This window comes from Coregonus clupeaformis, chromosome 34 (genome assembly GCF_020615455.1).
Source record: "Coregonus clupeaformis isolate EN_2021a chromosome 34, ASM2061545v1, whole genome shotgun sequence".
NCBI lineage: Eukaryota > Metazoa > Chordata > Actinopteri > Salmoniformes > Salmonidae > Coregonus > Coregonus clupeaformis.
Genome location: NC_059225.1, coordinates 5,884,530 through 5,908,802, shown reverse-complemented (window position 1 = coordinate 5,908,802; position 24,273 = coordinate 5,884,530). Strand labels below are relative to the sequence as shown.

Below are 24,273 nucleotides of genomic sequence, written 5' to 3'. Positions count from 1 at the left end.
CGTCTTTACATTGTCAGTCACAGAAACAGACTATAGTAGACTAATAGCTTATTAGATACACACTATTAATTCATTGATTCCTCTTGGCTCTTTAGAGGACACTGCTTTCGATAGCACTTTCAGAATAGTTCTCTCCCAAAGTTGGACACCCTCTAAAATACCTTCATCGTTTCATTAGAACATGAATTAGAATGAGCATAAATGTTTTATTTGTTGGATGCCTCAAGAAATCTTTCTCACAAAGAATTCAGATATTATTTATATTGGCCTTTGTTCTATTTCTTTTGCTTTTATTTATCTCTTTATTACTATTGGGGACACATACATAGGCACATTATGAATTTATTCATACGTACGCTTGAGGACGTACAGTATAATTTTGGTTAAAGTTTGCCACAGTGATTTCAGTATACAGTAAGTTTGCTTTACTGTCTGCTGTAATTGGAGACAGATGATAAACCTTTCAAATAGAGAAATATACCCAGTCAGGAGTGATTGTTGAAATAGAAAATGGTAGATGAGAGCCTTATGTGACCGCTCCAAAAACATCTCTCATTACTTTCAGCTCATCCAATCAGGCAATGGTAATGAGTGTTCTCACTGCTCACATTCAAAGTGTGGCAAAGAGAAGTTAAGCTTGGTAAAATGTTTGGCAAGTAGCATCAATATTCCTGACTACTCAATGCATAGCAATATACTGGTGTTTCATACTTTATTTAGTTATATAATACTGATGAAGGCAAGACACATGCCTCCCCAACTTCACAGATGTAATTAATGTCAATTAGGAGTTGTATGTTTAACTTTTAACAGCCATTGTTTTGCATCCCATCTCTGGCTCCACATCCCTAATAACACCTCCAATAAGAGCAGCAGTATTACCTTGACACCTTTGTCTTCCCTGAAAACAAGTATCAAATGAAACAGGAAAAATGGTTTTATTGCACACAGTGCTCATGCCTTGCAGATGTTCTAATGGCAACATTGACCTGCCGTTGTGTCGGTATGAAAGCTGAGCATACAGTAACTGCTCTTTGAATATTTTCATTTTGTGGAGGAGGGGTGAGTCCCACAGATGTTTCGCACATCTGGACCCCCGGAGTCCATCTCTAGAGTTGGTGAAGCGCCAAGGGGGCTGAAGTCTCATTAGAGTGTGGAGACATGTGGAGACATGAGGAGAATACAAATGGATTAGTAGGTGAGTGGATTCCCTCCACTGACTTCCATTGGTTTCAAATGAATCTATCTCAGGTGAGTGAGGAAATCCTAAGAGAGGATATCTTTCAATTTAAGCCTACTAGAATGTGTGTGCCCCCAGGCTTGGAGGGAAGCAAAAGTCATTCCGCTACCTAAAAATAGTAAAGCCCCCTTTACTGGCTCAAATAGCCGACCAATTAGCCTGTTACCAACCCTTAGTAAACTAGTGGAAAAAATTGTGTTTGACCAGATACAATGCTATTTTACAGTAAACAAATTAACAACAAACTTTCAGCATGCTTATAGAGAAGGACATTCAGCAAGCACAGCACTTACACAAATGACTGATGATTGGCTGAGAGAAATTGATGATAAAAATATTATGGGGGCTGTTTTGTTAGACTTCAGTGCGGCTTTTGACATTATCGATCTGGTAAACCTTATGTGTTATGGCTTTACTCCACCTGCTATATTGTGGATACAGAGTTACCTGTCTAACAGAACACAGAGGGTGTTATTTAATGGAAGGCTCTCCAACATAATCCAGGTAGAATCAGGAATTCCTCAGGGCAGCTGTCTAGGCGTATTACTTTTTTCAATCTTTACTAATGACATGCCACTGGCTTTGAGTAAAGCCAGAGTGTCTATGTATGCGGATGACTCAACAATATACATGTCAGCTACCACAGCGACTGAAATGACTGCAACACTTAACAAAGAGTTGCAGTTAGTTTCAGAGTAGGTGGCAATGAATAAGTTAGTCCTAAATATTTCTAAAACTAAAAGCATTGTATTTGGGACAAATCATTCACTAAACCCTAAACCTCAACTAAATATTGTAAAAAATCATGGGGAAATTGAGCAAGTTGAGGTGACTAAACTGTTTGGAGTAACCCTGGATTGTAAACTGTCATGGTCAAAACATATTGATACAACAGTAGCTAAGATGGGGAGAAGTATGTCCATAATAAAGCGCTGCTCTGCCTTTTTTAACAACACTATCAACAAGGCAGGTCCTACAGGCCCTAGTTTTGTCACACCTGGACTACTGTTCAGTCATGTGCTCAGGTGCCACAAAAGGACTTGTGGGGCAGCATGGCTGGCCCTTGGATGTACACAGAGAGCTAATATTAATAATATGCATGTCGAGCTCTCCTGGCTCAAAGTGGAGAAGAGATTGACTTCATCACTACTTGTGTTTATGAGAGGCGTTGACATGTTGGGTGCACCGAGCTGTCTGTTTGAGCTACTGGCGCACAGCTCGGTCACCCATGCATACCCCACAAGACATGCCACCAGAGGTCTCTTCACAGTCCCCAAGTCCTGAACAGACTATGGGAGGCGCACAGTTGTGATGAGGTGGTGTTGAAGGAGTCAGGCGCAGGAGGGTAAATCACAGAATAACAGGCTTTAATCCGCAAAATACAGGTTTACGCAGAAATGCGTCAAACACACTACAGGGCACAAAACAGGCACACGGGAAATACTTCAGTCTAAACAAAATACACGAGCTCCACCGAGCTTCACTAACCTCCACAATAAACAATCACCCACACAGACAAGGAAGCAGAGGGAACACTTATACAATGACTAATGAGGGAATAAGGACCAGGTGTGTGTGATTGAAGACAAGACAAATGGAGTGATGATAAATGGATCGGCAGTAGCTAGTAAGCCGGTGATGCCGAATGCCGAAACCTGCCCGAACAAGGAGGAGGCAGCCTCGTGCGAAGTCGTGACAACAGTACTACATAGAGCCATGACTACATGGAACTCTATTCCACATCAAGTAACTGATGCATAGTAGAATTAGATTTAAAAAACAGATAAATAAACACCTTATGGAACAGCGGGAACTGTGAAGCAACACAAACATAGGCGCAGACACATGCATACACACACACGATAACATACGCACTATACACACCCGTACACATGGGGTTTTGTACTGTAGATATGTAGTAGTGGTGGAGTAGGGGCCTGAGGGCACACAGTGTGTTGTGAAATCTGTGAATGTATTGTAATGTTTTTAAAATTGAATGAACTGCCTTACTTTTGCTGGACCCCAGGGATCCATAATAAATACAAATACAAATCTGTAAGCCTACAGGACTGGTATCCTGGGGCTTCATTGAGCCACATTATTTTAATGAAGTGGAATAGCGATAGAGCCAGATGCATGCGTACTCTCAAGTTCCTCTCTCAGATGGGTTGGAGTGTTAGTTAGTAAGGCAGGCCAGGATCATGTTGCCTGTCTGTGTGTTACCGTCCAGATGTACTGTAGTTATTCATAGAGCGGCTCCGGCTTGGTAACAGGCCACGCCATGTGGGCGGTGAGGATATTCTTAGTGGTGTGTAGAGCCACGCTTACAGAGTGGTTTGCCTTTGTGTTGGTGTTGTAGGCTGAGGGACTTTAACGTCGATGCTAGTGGTGGTATAGCTCAATATTACCATGGTTTTACTGGTCTGTGTGTGTCTACATAGCCAATTATAAGGTCAGATTAATAAGGACTTCTCAGCAGGTCTCCTAGGTGATGTGGCTAAATGCACCATGCAGGGATTTGATGTGAGGCGTCATTGTAACATGTCTTATTTGGGAGTCGTTGCAGACACAGCTATGTGGATGTGACATAATCACCCTGGGCTGCCAAGCAAATCTTATACCCTGGGGTTTTATACCCCTTAGATCACACACAGAAGGAACTATTTGATGTCTCACTCCTCAGTCCTCACACTGTATACAAAATACAGGATTTCAGCAGAAATGCCTGACGTGGGCAGCTCCTCACAGCAATGGACTACTACTGCATGTTTTACAACAATTATCACACAACACTATCCAAGGTCTGTCCAATACATTCTGTCCACAAATAGCCATCTACATATTGAAACAAATCGACACAGCAGTGCTTGCAGAGGGGATGAGCTAGCAGATCAAGGGAAGCAGTGTGGATGATGGGCATAACAAGTGTCACGATGCAGCAAATGAAATGCAACTGTTGGAGAGGGGAGGCTTTTATGACCTATTACCTGCAATAACTCCGGGATCAGGAGAGCCACTGCTCTAGACTAGCCCTCGTAACTGGTCTAGGGGGATAACAACTATCACATCTAGTAGCAACAGACCATATTAACTGTTGGTGTGTTGGCTAACTGGGCTCAGACACTGGACAGTCTGAATAGGGGAGATGGGACATGACATGTATGGCCTCGTTACGGTATTTGCGGGATTTGTTACTCAAATGGAGGTCTAAAATAGTACCTTTGACTGCTTGTAGCCTAAAACTTTTCAGGACTTTTCAGGACTGCCAGATCTTCTTCTCTTTCTCCTTTCAAACAACTTGATACCCGGTCAAAATCCTTCCCTTTTAGCAATCAAACATGGTTAGCTTTACTTTTACAAAATAGCTTTTTAGCCTATAACCCAGTTTATTTAAAATAATTAATTAATTTAATTCCCCCGACAGAAGTTAAGAGCCAAACTACTTGAAAGTGGTGCTGAACAGGTGGAGAATCCTAACTATCGCTTTTGATCAGTGTAGCGTCAAAGTACAAAAACTGACCCCAAAAAATCACATCTATAAACATAGTTTTTTAGAAATCTTAATCTTTGAAGCGTTGCTTCGAGTTCGAGTCCTCATCAGAGTCCTTGACGGGGATGAAGAAATTGGCGCTAATGAGCAACTGAGGGCAGTTAAAAGCCCTCCTGATCTGGCCCTGACCTCGCTATAATGACAAATAAACGCTCATAAAACTACCCAGGCTGCTTGGAATAATACCAGCACATTACTGGCCGCTCATTAGTGGGAAGCTAACTTAGTTTTTTACAGGTATGGTACAGAATATTGTACAACTTCATTCACCTTGCTTAGGGACTCATAGGCCACCTATTAAATCTGACGGAAATTCTGTACATTAGCTACATTACCTTTGCACAGCTCTGTTGCAGGGGTAATGTAAAGTAGTAATGAATACTGTTATATCCCTTCATACACACTTACAGGTTCAGAGAAAAGTGTCCCCTTTCCTGTGCCCGACTCCCTATGCACCAGCTCTAATTCTGCTCACATCTCCCCATCCCCTGAACCTGACAGGTCAGGCAACAACCTGGAGGTGTGTTGGGTCATTGTCCTGTTGAAAAACAGATGATAGTCCCACTAAGCCCAAACCAGATGGGATGGCGTATCGCTGTAGAATGCTGTGGTAGCCATGCTGGTTAAGTGTGCCTTGAATTCCTAAATAAATCACAGACGGTGTCACCAGCAAAGCACCCCCACACCATAACACCTCTTCCTCCATGCTTTATGGTGGGAAATACACATGCGGAGATCATCCGTTCACCCACACCGCGTCTCACAAAGACACGGCGGTTGGAACCAAAAATCTCAAATTTGGAATCCAGACCAAAGGACAAAGGCCTGATTCACACAGTCCCCTCTGAACAGTTGATGTTGAGATGTGTCTGTTACTTGAACTCTGTGAAGCATTTATTTGGGCTGCAATTTCTGAGGCCGGTAACTCTAATGAACTTATCCTCTGCAGCAGAGTTAATTATGGGTCTTCCATTCCTGTCGCGGTCCTCATGAGAGTCAGTTTCATCATAGCGCTTGATGGTTTTTGCAACTGCTCTTGAAGAAACTTTCAAAGTTCTTGAAATGTTCTGTATTGACTGACCATCATGTCTTAAAGTAATGATGGACTGTTGTTTCTCTTTGCTTATTTGAGCTGTTCTTGTCATAATATGGACTTGGTATTTTACCAAATAGGGCTATCTTCTGTATACCCCCCCCTACCTTGTCACAACACAACTGATTGGCTCAAACGCATTAAGAAGGAAAGAAATTCCACAAATTAACTTTTAAGAAGGCACACCTGTTAATTGAAATGCATTCCAGGTGACTACTTCATGAAGCTGGTTGAGAGAATGTCAAGAGTGTGCAAAGATGTCATCAAGGCAAAGGGTGGCTATTTGAAGAATCTCAAATATAAAATATAATTTGATTTGTTTAACACTTTTTTGGTTACTACATGATTCCATATGTGTTATTTCATAGTTTTGATGTCTTCACTATTATTCTACAATGTAGAAAATAAAGAAAAACCCTTGTATGAGTAGGTGTGTCCAAACCTTTGACTGGTAATGTATATATTTACGTCATTTAGCAGACGCTCTTATCCAGAGCGACTTACATACATTTTCATACTAGTCCCCCATGGGAATCGAACCCACAACCCTGGCGTTGCAAGCGCCATGCTCTACCGACTGAGCTACACGGGACATACAGTGGGGAGAACAAGTATTTGATACACTGCCGATTTTGCAGGTTTTCCTACTTACAAAGCATGTAGAGGTCTGTAATTTTTATCATAGGTACACTTCAACTGTGAGAGACGGAATCTAAAACAAAAATCCAGAAAATCACATATATATATATATATATATATATATATAATCACATGTATATATATACATTTTACATCCTATAGAACGTTCTGTGTGATATTATCTCTGCTATACAACACTTGGCCATTACAGAAGATGCTGAGTGGAGTCGTGGAGTTAGGGTGATTAATGCCCTGTAAAGATCTCCCTGACAACACTTCTTGGCTTGCAGTAACCAATCCTGATGGAAATCGAGCCCACAATTTCTTCTGGTTCAATGTAATCCACTGTGGTATTCTGGGTATCATGTTCTTTGTCCATTTTATACTTGTGTACTAACAGTAAATGTTGTGCCCTTGTATGTCTGTTTGACTGCCTAACACTGGCACAGAAAAAAACCTGCTAAACGACTACAGGTTCTATGTATGCAGTTCTCCCTCCTACCTAGTTCGCCCTAGGTCTGTAAACAGTAATAGCTTTTTGTCTCCTCTCTGCCTCACTGGGTTACACTAGATTGTCTTCCGTCTCAGTCCAGCCTCCCTGGGTTTGGCGTGATGTTTATAAACATTGTTGAGTGTTTACCTCGCTCTGATGGTGTCGTCCAGAACGTGGCGCTAGTTCAACACCAGGGTAATAGTGTTTCAGATGATTGTTTACAATCCTTACGCTTAGCCTCTGTATACACTTGCTATTCCGATGTAGTTTGATATTTCTTGGATTAATAAAGTAGACATCTCCTCACTTAACGATTTGAAATGTTTCCTTTTGCACATCTAAGCTATATTATCAACTCCAAAAACATAATCTTGCTATTTCTTCCAAGTGTCACTGTGTCGACATCAAGCTAGGTATTAAAAATAAAACATCAGTATTTGATTACAAGTGGTTTGATCATTTTCGAGCAACTCGCTGATTGCAAACTGTATAGTTTGCTCTTTGCACATGCTCAAGGGATAAAGGGTTGACAGATGCACATTATCGACCAACTGCTTTTTATTTTGGTTCTTCTAAAACAACTGACTCAATGATTAGGCTAAGCACCAAATCCCTCCTCTCCCCTTCCAGCATGTACTGTCATTTTTAAATGTTTCCTGTTTGTCGCTAAGAGTGTGAAAGTAATCTGCCTTACTCCCTGGATTTATTCAGGGATGATAATTAGGGGTGGAGAGCTTACTAGACACAGGAGTCAAAGCCTTTAACTTAGGGCGTCATGGGTTTGTTTTAAAAGGATCTAATGCCCACGGTACCCGCTCCTGCCAGAAATCGCTCGCTTTGAACAGAACGATTCCGTCCCTCGAAGTCCGCCCCCCATTTTCTCATGCATGGAGCAGGCCTAATGCAAACGACACTGGGATTGCTTTCTCTCTCTTTGTTGTTCCCCTTGGCCTTGAATGAGTTTTTTTTCCGTTATCCTCTATATCGATTCGCACCGGTGTCTTTCTCAAGGCTCTGCTGTTAATGTAATTCAATATTAATGTAATTCATTTTTTTCCTTCTTGTCCTCTCTCTCTCTCTCTCTCTCTCTCTCTCTCTCTCTCTCTCTCTCTCTCTCTCTCTCTCTGACTTTCTCCACCTCTCTCTACCTCTTCCTCTCTCTCCTCTCTGTCTCTCTTTCTCTCTCTCTGTCAGATGTGGCCAGGGCGATCGAGCTGCTGGAGAAGCTACAGGAGTCCGGGGACGTCCCCGGGTCACAAGCTGCAGTCCCTGAAGATGGTGTTGCAGAGTGAGTTCTGCACAGCCATTAGAGAGGTGAGTCGAGTCCCCGGTCCCATGGCCCCACTGCCTCAGGGTCCTTTTGCCCCTGCCAACACAGGGAAATTAACCACAGGTCACTGATGGTTCCTGTAATGAATAAATGTGGCTATCCTAGTCAAATCTAATGTCTTAAAGGGTGTAGTTGTAAAGAAAGTTAGAAATAATAGAATAGGAATGGTGTTGTACACAACAATGTAGACTTCTAGGGCTGTTCTTTCAGACAGACCACAAATCAAATCAAATGAATATGAATATGCCATTTAGCAGACGCTTTTATCCAAAGCAACTTACAGTCATGCGTGCATACATTTTTGTGTATGGGTGGTCCCGGGGATCGAACCCACTACCTTGGCGTTACAAGCGCCGTGCTCTACCAGCTGAGCTACAGAGGACCACAAATCAAATTTGATTTTCCACATGCGCTGAATACAACAGGTGTAGACCTTACAGTGAAATTCTTACTTACAAGCCCTTAACCAACAATGCAGTTTTAAGAAAAAAGTGTAAAGTAAAAAATAAAAATATAAAAGTAAAATAAAATAACAGTAGGGAGGCTATATACACGGGGTACCGGTACAGAGTCAATGTGCGGGGGCACAAGTTAGTCGAGGTAATTGAGGTAATATGTACATGTGGGTAGGCTCCAGTTAGTTTGTTATGTCAACTCAGACACACAGACTGAAGAGTAAGAGGGCCATCAATACTCAGACTGAGGTCATCTAGTAGGAAATGTCATCTACTAGAGGAAATGTCAGAGAGGACTGGCCCTTTCATTGAGCAGCAGGATGAGAGAAGGCTGGCCTGGGAGTCAGGCAGAGACACTGGAGCTTGGTGCTGCCTGGTGGTGGGGAGGCTTCATGTCTCTGCCAGGAGTAGCAGCGACGCAGCACCCTACAGACTAGCTTACAACAGCTGGCCATTGAGAGGGAAAGAGCGAGAGAAACACTTCAACCACCAACAACACATCCAGTCACCAGGGAAACTAGAGAGGATCAGCTTGGATTGGTTGCCGATGCTGACCGGCCGTGGTTTCCAGTCAATTACGTCCTTGTGTGAGCTGACACTTTGCCACGGTGCAGAATGGCTCTTTCTCGTAGAGGTCTGACTGCTAGAGGGGCTAGAGAGTGAAGATGAGTGGTTATGGCCATGATAATGTTTACTGTTATTACAGAGATCATTATCAGCACATGCCGTTACGCTGCAACATTCAACAGCTGGGTACTCCACTGTGGCGTTCACGTTAGTGGTTATTAGATTAACAGCCTCCCAAGACCATAAATACTCCCATGTCTCTATGGAAGACCAGAGAACATGGCATTTATGTGAATTGAGCAATACCTTGCCATGCGTGCCATGTCGCATGTATTTACAATCCAGCATTCGGTCACAACCCCTGTGCACACTTTTCTAGAACATGCTAATTTTAAAATGTCACCCTTTTTCCCCAGACTATGGATAGTGACGAGAATCGTAAAACACTTTCCTGCAGCTCGCTCTTAAAACCCTAACATAGCAGGACTAGACTGTTGAGCCTCTTTGAGCTACATTGGTGATCTAATCGTATCGTAATCACATTTGACCTCTTCTGACCCCTGTTCTGTATTGCATGTCTGCAGATGTGAAGTCTTTGTAGTTGAGAGAGCTATTACAGGAAGGTTAAAGGTTGCTTCAGAGCCCTCTATTGTTGCGCTGTATTGGGATTCACCTGCATGTAATTTCATTAATGCAGATGACCTATACTGCATTGAGCTGGGGCCACCAGGTATTATAACTGAGCGATTCGATTTGTTCCCCTCCTCTCATATCTGCTGCGGAAGCTCATTTCATGGTCTGATGAACAGAATCCCACAGACCAGTGTAGCTTGATCATGTCTCTACTGTAGAAGTCACAAAGGTGATCCGGTTGAAAACCTTCTTCACAGTGTCAATAGAATTTACAGCCACATGAATCAGCCTAGCTATGGGTGAGGGGGTTAGCTGGCTAACTGTTGATAGGGGAAAATGATGGGGGACGGAAATGCCTGCTAAGCTGAAAGACACCCAATGACAGAGAGATGGACTGAGGAGGAGTGTCGCTCTTCCCATCCATGTCTATCAATGACAGCTCGGAGCTCAGGGAAAGTCCCTGAATGAGTCGTCAGAGTCAATCGACCTTGCAAATGGAAAGGGAAGGACGCCAGGGAAGACTGGGAGCACTAACCAGCTGGAAATGATGGACTTTATGATGATTTACAGCTTCTCTGTTAGCTTGACTTAAAGCGTTATGCATATCAAGAACTGGTCCTGATGAGAATCATCCGAGAGGCCCAAGCAAACATTTCAACCACACATGAAATCGAATCATGACTTTCATTAGTCACAAAACAATGCAGGTAATTTTTCCTTGCTAAGAAAAAGCATAGTCTATTCCAATGAACTGAATTAATTATGTGATCATAGAGTTGTAGTAGCCGGATGATAAAGGAATAGTGCATATGAATAAGGGTCTCACTTTGAATTCATATAAAGGAAAGGATTTGTGTGCCGCTCCATTGAGGGCGGACCTTTGCCTCTTACTGCATTTACTGCTGAAGGATGAAAGCCACTTCATTGAATTATCTCTGTGCATTTTAATATTCTCTTTTTGTGTCATGCAGACAGAGCGAGGGAGGTCTGTGAATGAACAGTTGTTAAATACTGTGTCGCTTCTACCGAATGACCCATTTAAACTCTGTCAGCTAGAGAGAGGAGAAGGAGAGCTCTTCAACCGCTCTTTCTCTCTCTCTCTCCGTCTCATCTCTTCCCCCATTTTGCTCTCTGCTCCCTGACTCAGTAGAGAGAGGGAGACTGTTCGGGGAGCCATGGTTACACGCGTCATGCCAGGCACCCTTCGGGCAGCTCTCTCCACGATCAGGCATTGTGGCGTCCTCGTAAGGCTGACGGTAGACTGGTAGCCCCCAGCCCGTCAAGCACAATGAGCCTTCTACAGAGGTGAAATAGATCTGGGTTAATGAAAGCCTGCCGCGGTGAACGCCCAGTGAACCGGAGAGTTAGAAGAGAGAGGGAAGAGAGAGAGGGAGAGTATATTCAGGAGGGACATGAGGAAAGTAGAGGACGGAGGTAAAGATGGATGCATAGCAACAGGAGGGGGAGTGGGGTAGAACTGATGTCTTCAGGAGTCTTTCAAATCTCTCTCACTCTCTCCTCTCTCTCCATCTGTCTCTCTCTCTCTCTCTCTCTCTCTCTCGCTCTCTCTTTCTCTCTCTCACTCTCTCACTGTATGTTCGCTGGAGCTTCACAACATCAACTGACGGCAAAAAGAACACAGCAATTTGTTCCATGTTGCGACTGTTTTCTTTATGTTATTGGAGATTATTTTCCCCCACTGAATTATCGGAACAGAAGGTTAAGTTCATTCATTAACTGGGTTCATTAAGGTCAGTCTAAAAAGCTCCAATATCTTATTTTTGTAAGTGAACTGCTTGCTGAGAACAAAATACAATTTCTTTATTTTGTTGGTGTGAATTGTGAGCTTGAGGTTATTCTTTTATTTTCATATCAACAAACAGACTTTGTTTTTCATCAGTCAGACGGAGGATGTTCGGGATATACGTAGGCTACACCAAACCACTTGTTTTATTGTTGAAGCACAGATGAAGCACTTTGAAGTCGTAAAGGAGCAAGGGCCTTTGTTTTGTTCCAGCTCATCATACAGAAATATTGAATGATGGTTGAGCCAAGAAAACAGTTGCACTCCTTTGTAGAGAGTAGAGACATACCGAGGTGTGAGCTGATGACTAACATTCCTGTAAGTGTCCATTCCAGAGAAAAACAATACAACGAAAAAGTTTTAAATTCACTGCACAAGAAAAAAAACAAAGTCAATGTTGTTCTTTAAGAAGGGTTTGAGACGTTACAAGTTAATATGGTTTGCTCGTTGAATAATTCAGCAGTAGTTAGTGGTAAATCCAATATGCACTTCAACTAGTGGATGTTTGTGCATATAGTTAAGCAAATTACAGACTGAAATAGCTTGACCTTTATTGTTATTCATGTGTTTCCTAGACACAATTATCCTGGCTCGCTGCAAGGCGTCCACTGAGACCTTAAATACACAACAGTCCAAACATCTTAAGTGTATTTAAACCAAGCTCACAATGATGGATGGATGTTGCATCTTTATATGAAAATGTATATAGCGTCTTGGCTAAAGAACAAGAAGGATGTGGGCTAAAATGAGTCACATCAACAACTACATGACCCCGTATGGGGATTTAGGCCAATGTCTCATGTAATGTTCAACAATGCAACACTAATCAGAGTATTCATAATGTTTCTAGTTGTTTCTGTTGGATCACCAGAGGAAGGTGTAATAATGGCATACTGTACACTGGGGGTGCTATTGTAAATGGTGTTGATACAGTATGTCATATTCTGTATAGAAACGACTCAAAATAGCTATTTTACACCTGAAAGCTTTCCATTGGCTCATAATGCTGACTCCTCTTCAGAGGAGGGTAGAACACACTGTAAATGTGGAAGAGGTGTCCTGGAATAAGGCCCCAAGATACTGCCATGGTGTTCAATACTGGAAATCAAAGAGTTGCTAAGCTGAAAAACAAAGTACTGCTTTTTGACTGTAACACCAGAGTTACACTAGTGTATATGCACCGTTATGTTATACTAGGGACATTGTGTTTCCATAGCTAGGGCTGACAGTGAGGATTTGTAAAGAGCATAATCAGCAACCTCTTCATAATCAAAACAGTTGCTTTGTGAGAAGGTGTTCAACATCGTTCACAGTTAGCCATTGTTATGTATTACTGAACAAACATATATGTAAAGTGTTGGTCCCGTGTTTCATGAGCTGAAATAAAAGATCCCAGAAATGTTCCATATGCACAAAAAGCTTATTTATCTCAAATGTTGTGCACACATTTGTTTACATCCCTGTTAGTGAGCATTTCTCCTTTGCCAAGATAATCCATCCACCTGACAGGTGTGGCATATGAAGAAGCTGATTAAACAGCATGATCATTACACAGGTGCACCTTGTGCTGGGGACAAGAAAAGGCCACTCTAAAATTTGCAGTTTTGTCACATAACACAATGCCACAGATGTCTCAAGTTTTGAGGGAGCGTGCAATTGGCATGCTGACTGCAGGAATATCCACCAGAGCTGTTGGCAAATAATGTAATATTCATTTCTCTACCATAATCCACCTCCAACGTCATTTTAGAGAATTTCGCAATACGTCCAACCGGTCTCACAACCGCAGACCACGTGTAACCCAGGACCTCCACATCTGGCTTCTTCACCTGCAGGATCGTCTGAGACCAGCCACCCGGACAGCTGATGAAACTGAGGAGTATTTCTGTCTGTAATAAAGCCCTTTTGTGTGGAAAAACTCACCCCACTGGCTCCCAAGTGGGTGGGCCTAGGCCCACCCATGGCTGCGCCCCTGCCCAGTTGAGAAATCCATAGATTAGGACCTAATGAATTTATTTCAATTGACTGATTTCCTTACATGAACTGTAATTGTTGCATGTTGAATTATATTTTTGTTCAGTATATAAATGATGGCGAAAAGCCCCAGTGGCCTTGGCCCCAAGTCAGGGCAGGTCCACTGAGGCCATGGCCCAGTGAGTACCAGGAGCCAGGCTGTGGAGCTGGAAACACAAAAGTCTGAGGGAAATCCTCATTGGAAATTCACCTACAGTACCAAGAATCTTAGCTCCACTCTCTACTCCGTTCCAAACTCCATTCTCTACTCCGTTCCAAACTCCACTCTCTTCAGTTTATTTACTCAGTATCATGTGTTACCTGCATGAGAGGTAATTTCAAGGGCTAGTAGCGCCACATCACAGTGTGGTATGAGTATTTTGTGCTTACCGATGCACCACTGTTTGCGTATGCTTACTGTCATAGGGACCAGATGTTTGAGCAGCCTTAAGGGCAGTAAGTAGCAGGAGGTAGCAGAATCAGGTGCAAAATTGTGTCCAGTTTATTAACAGTGAAAGGTGGTTTTAGGTGGATGAAGAAATCCAATGAATATCTACATAATCTACGAAGGTATTTGCAAAATAAACAATCTAAAAAAACAGGTTTGAATAGAAATCAAAACTCTTAGACTACCAGACTTGGTAGTTGGTAGGCTATGACATGGATTGAACATACAAGAGACTTGGAGAAATGTAGCAGCAAATTCAAAAGTACTGAGAAAATACACTCATGGTTTGTCCATTTTTCTCTCTCTTTCAGGTGTACCAGTACATGCATGAAACAATCACAGTCAATGGCTGTCCGGAGTACCAGGCACGGGCTACAGCGAAGGTGAGCAACATACTCCAATCTCAGACTGGCTTAGCTGTATTGACCAAATTTGAGGCTGAACACAATGCCATACATAAATAACCATCATGTCTCCTTCAGATGATCAAAGACTTGAGCAGGTTTGGTGTACAATGAATTACTCATTAGCAGACCTTGGATGTAAACACTTGAGAGGTTCTACCAATGAGTCCCTCCGCTACCACTCATTCATATTCCTTCGGAGGAGAGCTTATTTTGTGGAGGAGAATTAAGAAAGCAGACATCTAACAGCGAAAGGGGGACACGAAGAGAGGGAATCAAGAGGGAGGGTGAGATGAGAGAGAGAGGAGTGCATCTCAGTCCTCTCTCCCAGTGTTACCAATACATCAGAGAGGGAGTGAAGAAGAGATGGGGCAACATAGGGAGGTGTGCAGACTGACTGATACAATTGGCTGCTCCTTCCAGAGACTGCTGCCCCCGTCTTCTGGGCACAAAGAGGAGTAGGACACAGATAGATCGACAACACTGGGCAAGCAGGATGAATACATAACTAGGCCCGGTGTGGAATACAATTCCAAAGGGCTCTTTTTTGTCATCTCTTCAATCGCAAATTCTCTGCAAAACAGTTTGCAATGCAGAGTATTGCTATAACCTCGACTATGGTTCAGTCCCTTTCTAAAGGAGTAGTAAACGGGGTAACCTTTTTTACAACTTTAATCAGACTGTGGATTGTGTTGTGAATTTCCACCTTGGATGAAAGGTATGCAAGGACATAGCTTAGGCCTATTGAAGGACACCAGTGTATCTGATGTTGATAGAATATCCAAATACTCTTTCTAGCCTGCTCAGATCAAATGTTTTTGAGGTTGATGGTATGCTGTTACAGCAGCGTGTCCTTTTCATTTCCCTTCAAATATCCATCATTTGTGGAATATTCAAGGTCCCGATTCAACATTATAAAGGACATATTCATAAACAAACCATTTTATTTTCAAAGCTTATTCAACGGCTGTTTTGAAAGAGAGAATGTAGACAGGTCTAATCAAACGACTTTACAATTCATAAAAGAGGCCTTGGGGCTTGTACTTCACAGTGTTAAAGCAAGGCAATCGGCATCTTTTATACAGATTGTCCATATGACACTGTTTACACAAGAAAGCAATGACAACAGCATGAAGTGCCTTTCAGCTTTGTCCTTGTGCATCACCAATGTTTTCAAAAGCATATTAAATACAGCCACCAGCGGAGCAGCAATTAACATAGCACAAACTCAGTTCGCTGGCTTCCGCGCCCATGGGAGCGATTTCAATCGATGACATCGAAATGAGATGGTGCGCTGCTTTTGAAAGTGCCGCCCTCCTGAGAGTTTCCGTTTAGCTGAGCCAGTGCTCGTTTCATCAGCCTTGTCTCCAAGTACATCTCAAGTACATTGCTGACCAAACTCCTGAAGGGCAGCACTTCACATGAATCACTTTAATAAGTAGGAAATTGGAAGCCTAAAAAAAGTGCTATAGTCCTATTGAAAAGCAGGGATCCCTTGATACACCAGCAATCTTGAGGAGAAACGGGGTAGATGTTATTTTAGATGCCTTTGCTGCACTGTTGCTGGTGAGCGTTTACCAATTAAAATGTGTTCCACCTGAGAACATGAGCACTTGATTAAGTTTATTACCCAGTTAATTGAATCAATTCCAGACTGTAATTCCTGGCCTGAGGTTTTAATATTTTATCTTCCAGAAATGGGAGACCACGTAGGCTATGGTGCTCCAGAGTAAAGACTGAGCTGAACTGATGGCTGCTGATGATCAAATGTTTGTAGAAATTAAGTAATTTCCATTCGGTACTGTGACATTACATGGGCAATTTCCCAGTAAGCTGTAATTTTAGTTTGGTTCGCCCCAGACGCTTTTTGCATTTTGAGGAGGCAGCCATGTTTCTTCCTCCCAGGAAGGGAGATAAACTTGTGAAGGTGGATGTGCCGTGAGCCAGAGAGGTGGTGGTGGCATACTGAGCACAGTGCCTCTTTACCTCACAGTGGGGGAGAGAGACGGATAGGTGAGATCGAAAGAGAGGGGAGGGGGGGGGCAGAAAGTGATTCCGGAAGAGTGGAGGATCTCAAAGCTTTGGGCTTTTGCCTGCTGGGGAAAACTTTTGGATCCACATCCGCCAAGCTTTGAAACCGAGGCCTTTTTCCCCTGCAGTTTCCTGAGAAAGCATTGCTTAATAATAATAATGAGGCAGACTTGACAGACCGGCACCTGCGGCGCCTTTGTCTCTCCGAACATCTGCTGTTCCTTTTCCAGGCTGAGCTAACAAGCTCCCGCACACTTTGTTTCAGACGACAAGGCGAGAAAATATTCGTCTAGAACTTGAAAGCCATCCCAAGGCAGTGGAATTTAGTGAAGCAGGCTCACAGAGATTTAGTTAGTTGGGGTGAAAGTTATCTCGCTTCTTCTTCTCCAGCTGCAACAGATATGTGCTAATCCATGTTCTTACAGAGCCAGAAAACGTCTCACATGGCTATACAATACATCACCACTTTATTATTCTCAGCCCTACTGAATGTCTCTAAGCCCCGTTTAGAGAGAGAAGTCAGAAAGCCCCACTTAAAGAGTGAATTTAAGTCTGTACACTTTGTTTCTCCTTTGCTCTTGGGGATGGGAAAGTTTATTTGGCTGTTGGGAAATCCAATCTCAGTCCATGCACTTAGTATCGTCATTATCTAATCTATTTGTGTGGTTGACAGAATAGGGTGGAATAGGGCATGGAGTTAGTGCTGAAAACACCAATAATGGTCTGATCTTTATCCTCTCTCCTGTCTCTCTCTGCAGGCCACAGTTGCAGCCTTTGCGGCCAGCGAGGGTCACTCTCACCCCCGGGTGGTGGAGCTGCCCAAGACGGAGGAGGGGCTGGGCTTCAACGTGATGGGCGGCAAGGAGCAGAACTCTCCCATCTACATCTCCCGCATCATCCCAGGGGGCTTGGCTGAGAGGCACGGGGGCCTGAAGCGAGGGGACCAGCTCCTGTCTGTCAATGGCGTGGTATGTATAGATTATTTACGATTACCGCTAGGTCTGGTCACATGGTCAGTTTTTCCTGACCACGTGACCCGACCAGAAAAAACTCTGTACCCTATTAATGATATTCTGTGAATTTGCATCTTCTATATTACGAGTCCCAATCCCAGTTGTATGCTGTTGTTGTTTGGGTCCCATCATTTTAGCCAATAACATTTTTGTGGAAAAATATTTCAAGTAATTAATTTTCTCTTGTCACGCTTGACATTTTTCCTGACAACCCACATCCGAGCAGGGAAGCATTCTGTCTAAACCTTGAGTCAAACTGTCACAATATGGAGTGGTTCAAACAGAGTGATTGGTTTTCTGAAGCCTAAAAAAATATATAGTGAGCGCTGTAATAATAATAAAGTGATTTCCTTGCTGAATCATATTCCATAACTGTCAATTTACGCAACCAAATGAAAACCAATTTCCATGGTAATGTCAGGATGTGTTCGGACTTAAGTTCCTTCTTCAGATAAACACTAGACAAACGTGTGCTTCTAGAAGCTTCATAAAGGATTCATTTGATTTCCGTGGAATTCAGAATTGTAATGTGAAGTTATATATTACTGTGGGCTTGAGGAGGAAGTACTAATTATACCAAACATGTTGAACTAGGTAGAAATACCTTTGACTTCCAGGTCAAACCTAATTGGTTGTAACCATTTAGAAACTGAAGCTTCTGCTGCGTAACTGTGTAGTTGTTGCTTACATGAAAGTCTTCGCAAAGTTTATTTGATTCTCTGTCCATGCCAATTAAGGAACTGAGGCAGACTTTAGAGACCGTATCGCTATAACCAGTGGCAATTTTAAATCTTTGTGGGGCAAAAACAAAGAACTTGTTTATGCATGCAAGCAAAGCCACTACACAACACAACACTAAACAATACATTAATTGCACTATAACGGTGACAAACGGTGCCCACAAACTGTTCGGGCCTACATAAAGCTGTCCCAACAGCAGAGTCCCAACAACAGTCCCAACACCTTACCACTGCTACACCTGGCTATTAGCGGAGCCTTGTCTGGCAGCGAAACAGTTCATTCAGCCTCATTTACTGCCTTTAAAAAAAACATAGCTGATATGGCTGACTTGATTAAACAAATGTGGTTTCTACTGACAATTGAGATGTACAAACTATGGCATAAGGGGACGACGAGCGCATAAGAGGCAATCCTTAATTTCGATTAAGACATTAATGAGCGAGCTAGGACGGACATAGTCAATATAACTATTTGTTCAGCACTTTTTAAATGTACAGCGACAGAATTCAGAACATGGGCCGTTCTTACAGTATTCTCCCAGTACACCAAGTCCGAACCGTAGGATAAATAAAGGGGGCATATAAGCAGACAATGAAAGCTCTTACAATATTCGATGATGACATTTCTCTAAAACAGGCTATAGGCTAAATGTGCACCACCAAGTCAGAACAGTAGGCTAAGTTATGAAGGGAAAAGGGACCAAATTATTAGGGTGAGACACATGGGCAGATTACTACACAACATACACTTAGTATTACTTTCTTAGCTAGAGTATACATATCTCCCTGGCATATTACATAATTTATGCAGCAGTATACAAGACATTTTTGGACTCACCTTGTTGTGCTGTGCTCACTTGAACAGGAAGGAGTCGTGGCAGTCCTTCATTGGCAAATTATGTCATCAAAGTCTGGCATTCTCTGGATTTATGGTGCTTTCAAGACAACTGGGAACTCAGAAAAAAACAAGGTTGAATCATGACGTCAGTGATCTTCAGGTCGGAGCTCTAGAAATAGGCCAGAGTTCCCGACTTGGAATTCCGAGTTGGATGACCATTCAAAACGTATTTTCCCAGTTGTCTTGAACTCACTGAAGTCTGCGATTTCCCAGTTCCGAGTTTGCAGTTGTTTTGAACGCGGCAGAAGTCATGCTGGATTGACAGCATGGCCAATGTTGAATGTTTATCCTTTTAAGCTTGGAAAAGAGACCCTTAACCCAGACTTGGACCACACACCCACTCCACTGAATAGCAGGCTAGTGATTGCTTTGCAATGCTTGTAGTTAGCTACTGATTCCGTCCAAACCACTCATTGTTGAATTTGCGATTTCCAACTTGTTGTGTAATGTTTATGTCCAATGGCCGATGAGCACCTATACGTTTGATCTATAATTTCTCTTCATAATTTCTCTTCACATGACAAGGGTTGAAAAGGATTTGTCAGTAGATTGTTGACTTGATTCATGATGATGACTGCTAGCTTGCTAGCTAAGATTTTGAAAGTATGATGTTGACATGTTCAGTCCAATCAAAGCTACGGTAAATATAACGTGATTTGACGTCATTTTATCTGTGGCCAATGACCTTGAGCATTCTTGGATGGGCACTTCTAATGTAACTCTATGGCAGCACCCAAGGGGCTTGAATTATGAGCTCTCCCTGTAGATTTTGCGGTGATGTAGTGTCCCCATGAGTGACAGAACACTGAGCCAATCACGGCGCAACTAGAGAACATTACCAACCCCTTCGCTCCGTATTTTCTGCTGGCTGCCCCACCACTGCAGAAAGCACTGAGTTAGGCTGAAACACCTGCATTTTGGAGCTTCCTTACTCAAGAAAGCAAAAAAGAGACAATGCTTTATTAACTCAATGATGCAAACTGATATGTGGCACGTATTAATGCCAAAATAACACGCAAAACAGTGTAAATAATTCCTGAATGGCGGGTCGCCACTGCTCCATTCAGAATATTAATAAGTAGCAGCCTGCCTACCTGTTGGCTCTTGGTCGTTGTAGCCTATCCTGCTCCTTTAACTTTTAATTCCTGAATGACGGGTCGCCGCTGACTACAACACTAAAACATTGCCACCACATTTCTTAAATGTATTTTTTAGCTAAACAGGTAGGGCTGAAATGTGCTGAGTCTCTTCTCTCATTCTCTTTCGCTGTATTTCCCCAGAGTGTGGAGGGGGAGCACCACGAGAAGGCGGTGGAGCTTCTGAAGGCAGCCAAGGACAGTGTAAAGCTGGTGGTGCGTTACACGCCCAAGGTCCTGGAGGAGATGGAGGCGCGCTTCGAGAAGCTCCGCACGGCCCGCCGCCGCCAGCAGCAGCAGCTCCTCATGCAGGCTCAGCAGCAGCAGAACCTCACCACCCAGCAGAACCATATGTCGTAGGTGAGGCTTTTCATTGCTTTAAAGGGCCGGGGACCGTAGCCTGGTGCCAGATCTATTTGTACTGTCTTGCCAACTCCTATTGGCATTGTCACACCAAAAAAGACTGTAGGAGTTGGCAAGACATCACAAACAGATCTGGAACCAGGCTAGGGGGCCACCGAGGAGAAGTATTTGGACCACATGGATGAAGATAACGGCTGGTACAGTAAGCGGACCGGTCCACTAAACTGGCCATATATTTATTCACCGAACTATGATTACCCTTAGATCTATACTGTTTTAAGGATCTGACAGGGATTTAACATTTACATTTCAGTCATTAAGCAGACGTACTTATCCAGAGCGACTTGAGTGCATACATTTTCATACTTGTCCCCCGTGAGAATCGAACCCACAACCATGGCATTGCAAGCGCCATGCTCTACCAACTGAGCCAAACGGGACTCTTTAGCACCTCAAAGGTTTTTGGGGAATAGGGTGTACTTAAGGAGGCTGACAGTGTCTGTAGATACACTTTGCACCTTTGAAAGAGCAACAGCCTTTAAATACCCAGAGAGAGTGCCAGATAGGCTCCTGCCAGAGAGGCTCCTACTACACAATGATACCAGGCCTTGTCCTTTGGGTAAAAGTTACAGAGGATTACATCAAGCATTTCAATTTTTCATTGAACATATGCTTGCTTAAACATATGAGCGCTTAATCTATTTCAGGGTGTTAATCTATTTCAGGGTGTAATTCAGCTGCGTGGCTTGTGAATTATTTTAGATATGACTGAGCAAATAAGAGCTCAAGCTCATGGGATGCTACATGTTTTATAACATATACCACGGAGCAAACTTTACTTGACTGTATCAGTTGAGGCAGACTAATAGTATACAAATATACCCCTGTCATTGCTTAGATTGCTGGAGTTTCATAGACAACTATGAAAATAGGTAGTGGTAATACTAAGCCTGTCTGGGCCTCAGATGAAGCTATAACTCCATGCTGTGGATAATTCAGCTGAGCACTCTTTAAAGTGTACTCTTGACATACCTCCAGGGGGCACATCTCAAAGGACTTAACACCAGCCACAGGCTAAGGGATCCTCAGTGGCACTGATTGTTTGATACTAACTCTCCTCGTGTAGCCCTCGTTTAGCTCGGGGAGGTATGTGAGAGCTTGTAGACTTGTGCAGTAGAGGCATGGAGAGGGGACTGAGCATGGATCATGTTTTATCAACCCTGGCATGCTGACTACAGGGCTTTGCCACAGTGGCCAAGAGGCCGGTGGCCAAGCAAGTGACATGAGCGGCGGACAGGCTGCTAGGTAGCAAGCACCATGGGATTGCATGGAATCTGTGCGTCATGTAGCCTTCCTCTCTGACAAGCTGCCAGGCCATTCTGTCTCTCTCTCGCATACCTGGCCAGGCTGACCAATGCCGAGGACACAATAGGCTCTGCTATATCTCTGTTCTCAGTAGTAGTGGGAAAGCCACAGACATGTAGCCCTTTCCTGCAGTCAAATGACCTAGTGGCCTCATGGGTGGAATGTTATTCATATTTTTCATAATTTCATAATTAATAAACATAATTTCTAAAACCTGACCGAAAATCCGGTGTTTCTATGTGAAACGGTTTTGTTATATTTCAGTCTTCTGTGGTGTATATAAAGTGTAATATTGGGATGCAAACTCTAAATGTAATACATTTCAACTCTATATCTGACATGGTACAGGTGTCTTCTTTTTCCATAACCATGTGTGTGAGGTGTATACTTTTGTTTCAAAGTAGATTTGTTTGACTACCAAGAAAAACTCTGTGTGACCCTGATTTTTTATTTTAATTTTTTATTTTAATTTTTAGGGGGTAGATCAGCTTTAATATTGCAGATAGATTTTAGGTTCCATCAATGTAATTGTCTGCATCACTTCCAATCCCCCATATGCTTTTTTTTCTCGCATATATATATATATATATATATATATATATATATATATATATATATATACACACACACACACACACACACACACACACATACATATACGCATATACATACGTACCGATAGTGGACAACCTTGTTTCACTCCTCTTGACAGTTTAAAACTTTTGGAGAAATAGCTGTTATCTACTATTTTACAACTAGGGTCACTATACATGATTTTAACCCAGTTTATAAGAGATTGTCCAAAAATGTAAATGCTCTAGGCATTTATATATAAACCCCAGTCTTTATCAAATGCCTTTTCGAAGTCTGCTATGAATAGCAGGCCTGGTTTCCCAGATTTTTCATAGTGTTCAATTGTTTCCAGTACTTGCCTTATATTATCTCCAATGTATCGCCCATGTAAAAAACCTGTCTGATTTGAATGAATAATGTCTGACAATCCCTTTTTAATTCTACGCGCTATACATTTTGCTAAGATTCTTGCATCACAACACTGAAGTGTAAGGGGCCTCCAATTTTTTTAATGGACTGGATCTTTATATTATCCACTTGTATCCTGTTTCAGTAATAATGATATCAGACCTTCTTCTTGAGTGTCTGATAATCTACCATTTACATACAGTGAGGGAATTAAGTATTTGATCCCCTGCTGATTTTATAAGTTTGCCCACTGTCAAAGACATGATCAGTCTATAATTTTAATGGTAGGTTTATTTGAACAGTGAGAGACAGAATAACAACAAAACAATCTAGAAAAACGCATGTCAAAAATGTTATAAATTGATTTGCATTTTAATGAGGTAAATAAGTATTTGACCCCTCTGAAAAACATGACTTAGTACTTGGTGGCAAAACCAGACATTTCTTGTAGTTGGCTACCAGGTTTGCACACATCTCAGGCGGGATTTTGTCCCACTCCTCTTTGCAGATCTTCTCCAAGTCATTAAGGTTTCGAGGCTGACGTTTGGCAACTCGAACCTTCAGCACCCTCCACAGATTTTTTCTAATGTGCTTCTTCTTGAGCCACTCCTTTGTTGCCTTGGCCGTGTGTTTTGTCATGCTGGAATACCCATCCACGACCCATTTTCAATGCCATGGCTGAGGGAAGGAGGTTCTCACCCAAGATTTGACGGTACATGGTCCCGTCCATCGTCCCTTTCATGCGGTGAAGTTGTCCTGTCCCCTTAGCAGAAAAACACCCCCAAAGCATAATGTTTCCACCTCCATGTTTGACGGTGGTGATGGTGTTCTTGGGGTCATAGGCAGCATTCCTCCTCCTCCAAACACGGCGAGTTGAGTTGATGCCAAAGAGCTCCATTTTGGTCTCATCTGACCACAACACTTTCATCCAGTTCTCCTCTGAATCATTCAGATTTTCATTGGCAAACTTCAGACGGGCCTGTATACAGTGGGGAGAACAAGTATTTGATACACTGCCGATTTTGCAGGTTTTCCTACTTACAAAGCATGTAGAGGTCTGTAATTTTTATCATAGGT

General features: G+C 42.7%; 1 protein-coding gene across 3 annotated transcripts in view; it reads left to right on the top strand.

Moving 5' to 3' along the window:
- LOC121579060 (protein lin-7 homolog A) overlaps positions 1-24,273 on the top strand; it is a 44,827-nt gene that overhangs the window by 4,853 nt on the left and 15,701 nt on the right. For 2 of the 3 annotated variants that reach the window (XM_045210388.1, XM_045210387.1), the window contains exons 2-5: positions 8,210-8,329; positions 14,577-14,648; positions 17,459-17,668; positions 20,632-20,847. In XM_045210388.1, the coding sequence (XP_045066323.1) occupies positions 8,210-8,329; positions 14,577-14,648; positions 17,459-17,668; positions 20,632-20,847 (618 nt within the window). The remainder of the gene's footprint in view (positions 1-8,209; positions 8,330-14,576; positions 14,649-17,458; positions 17,669-20,631; positions 20,848-24,273) is intronic. The other variant, XM_045210386.1, reaches the window with a different exon arrangement.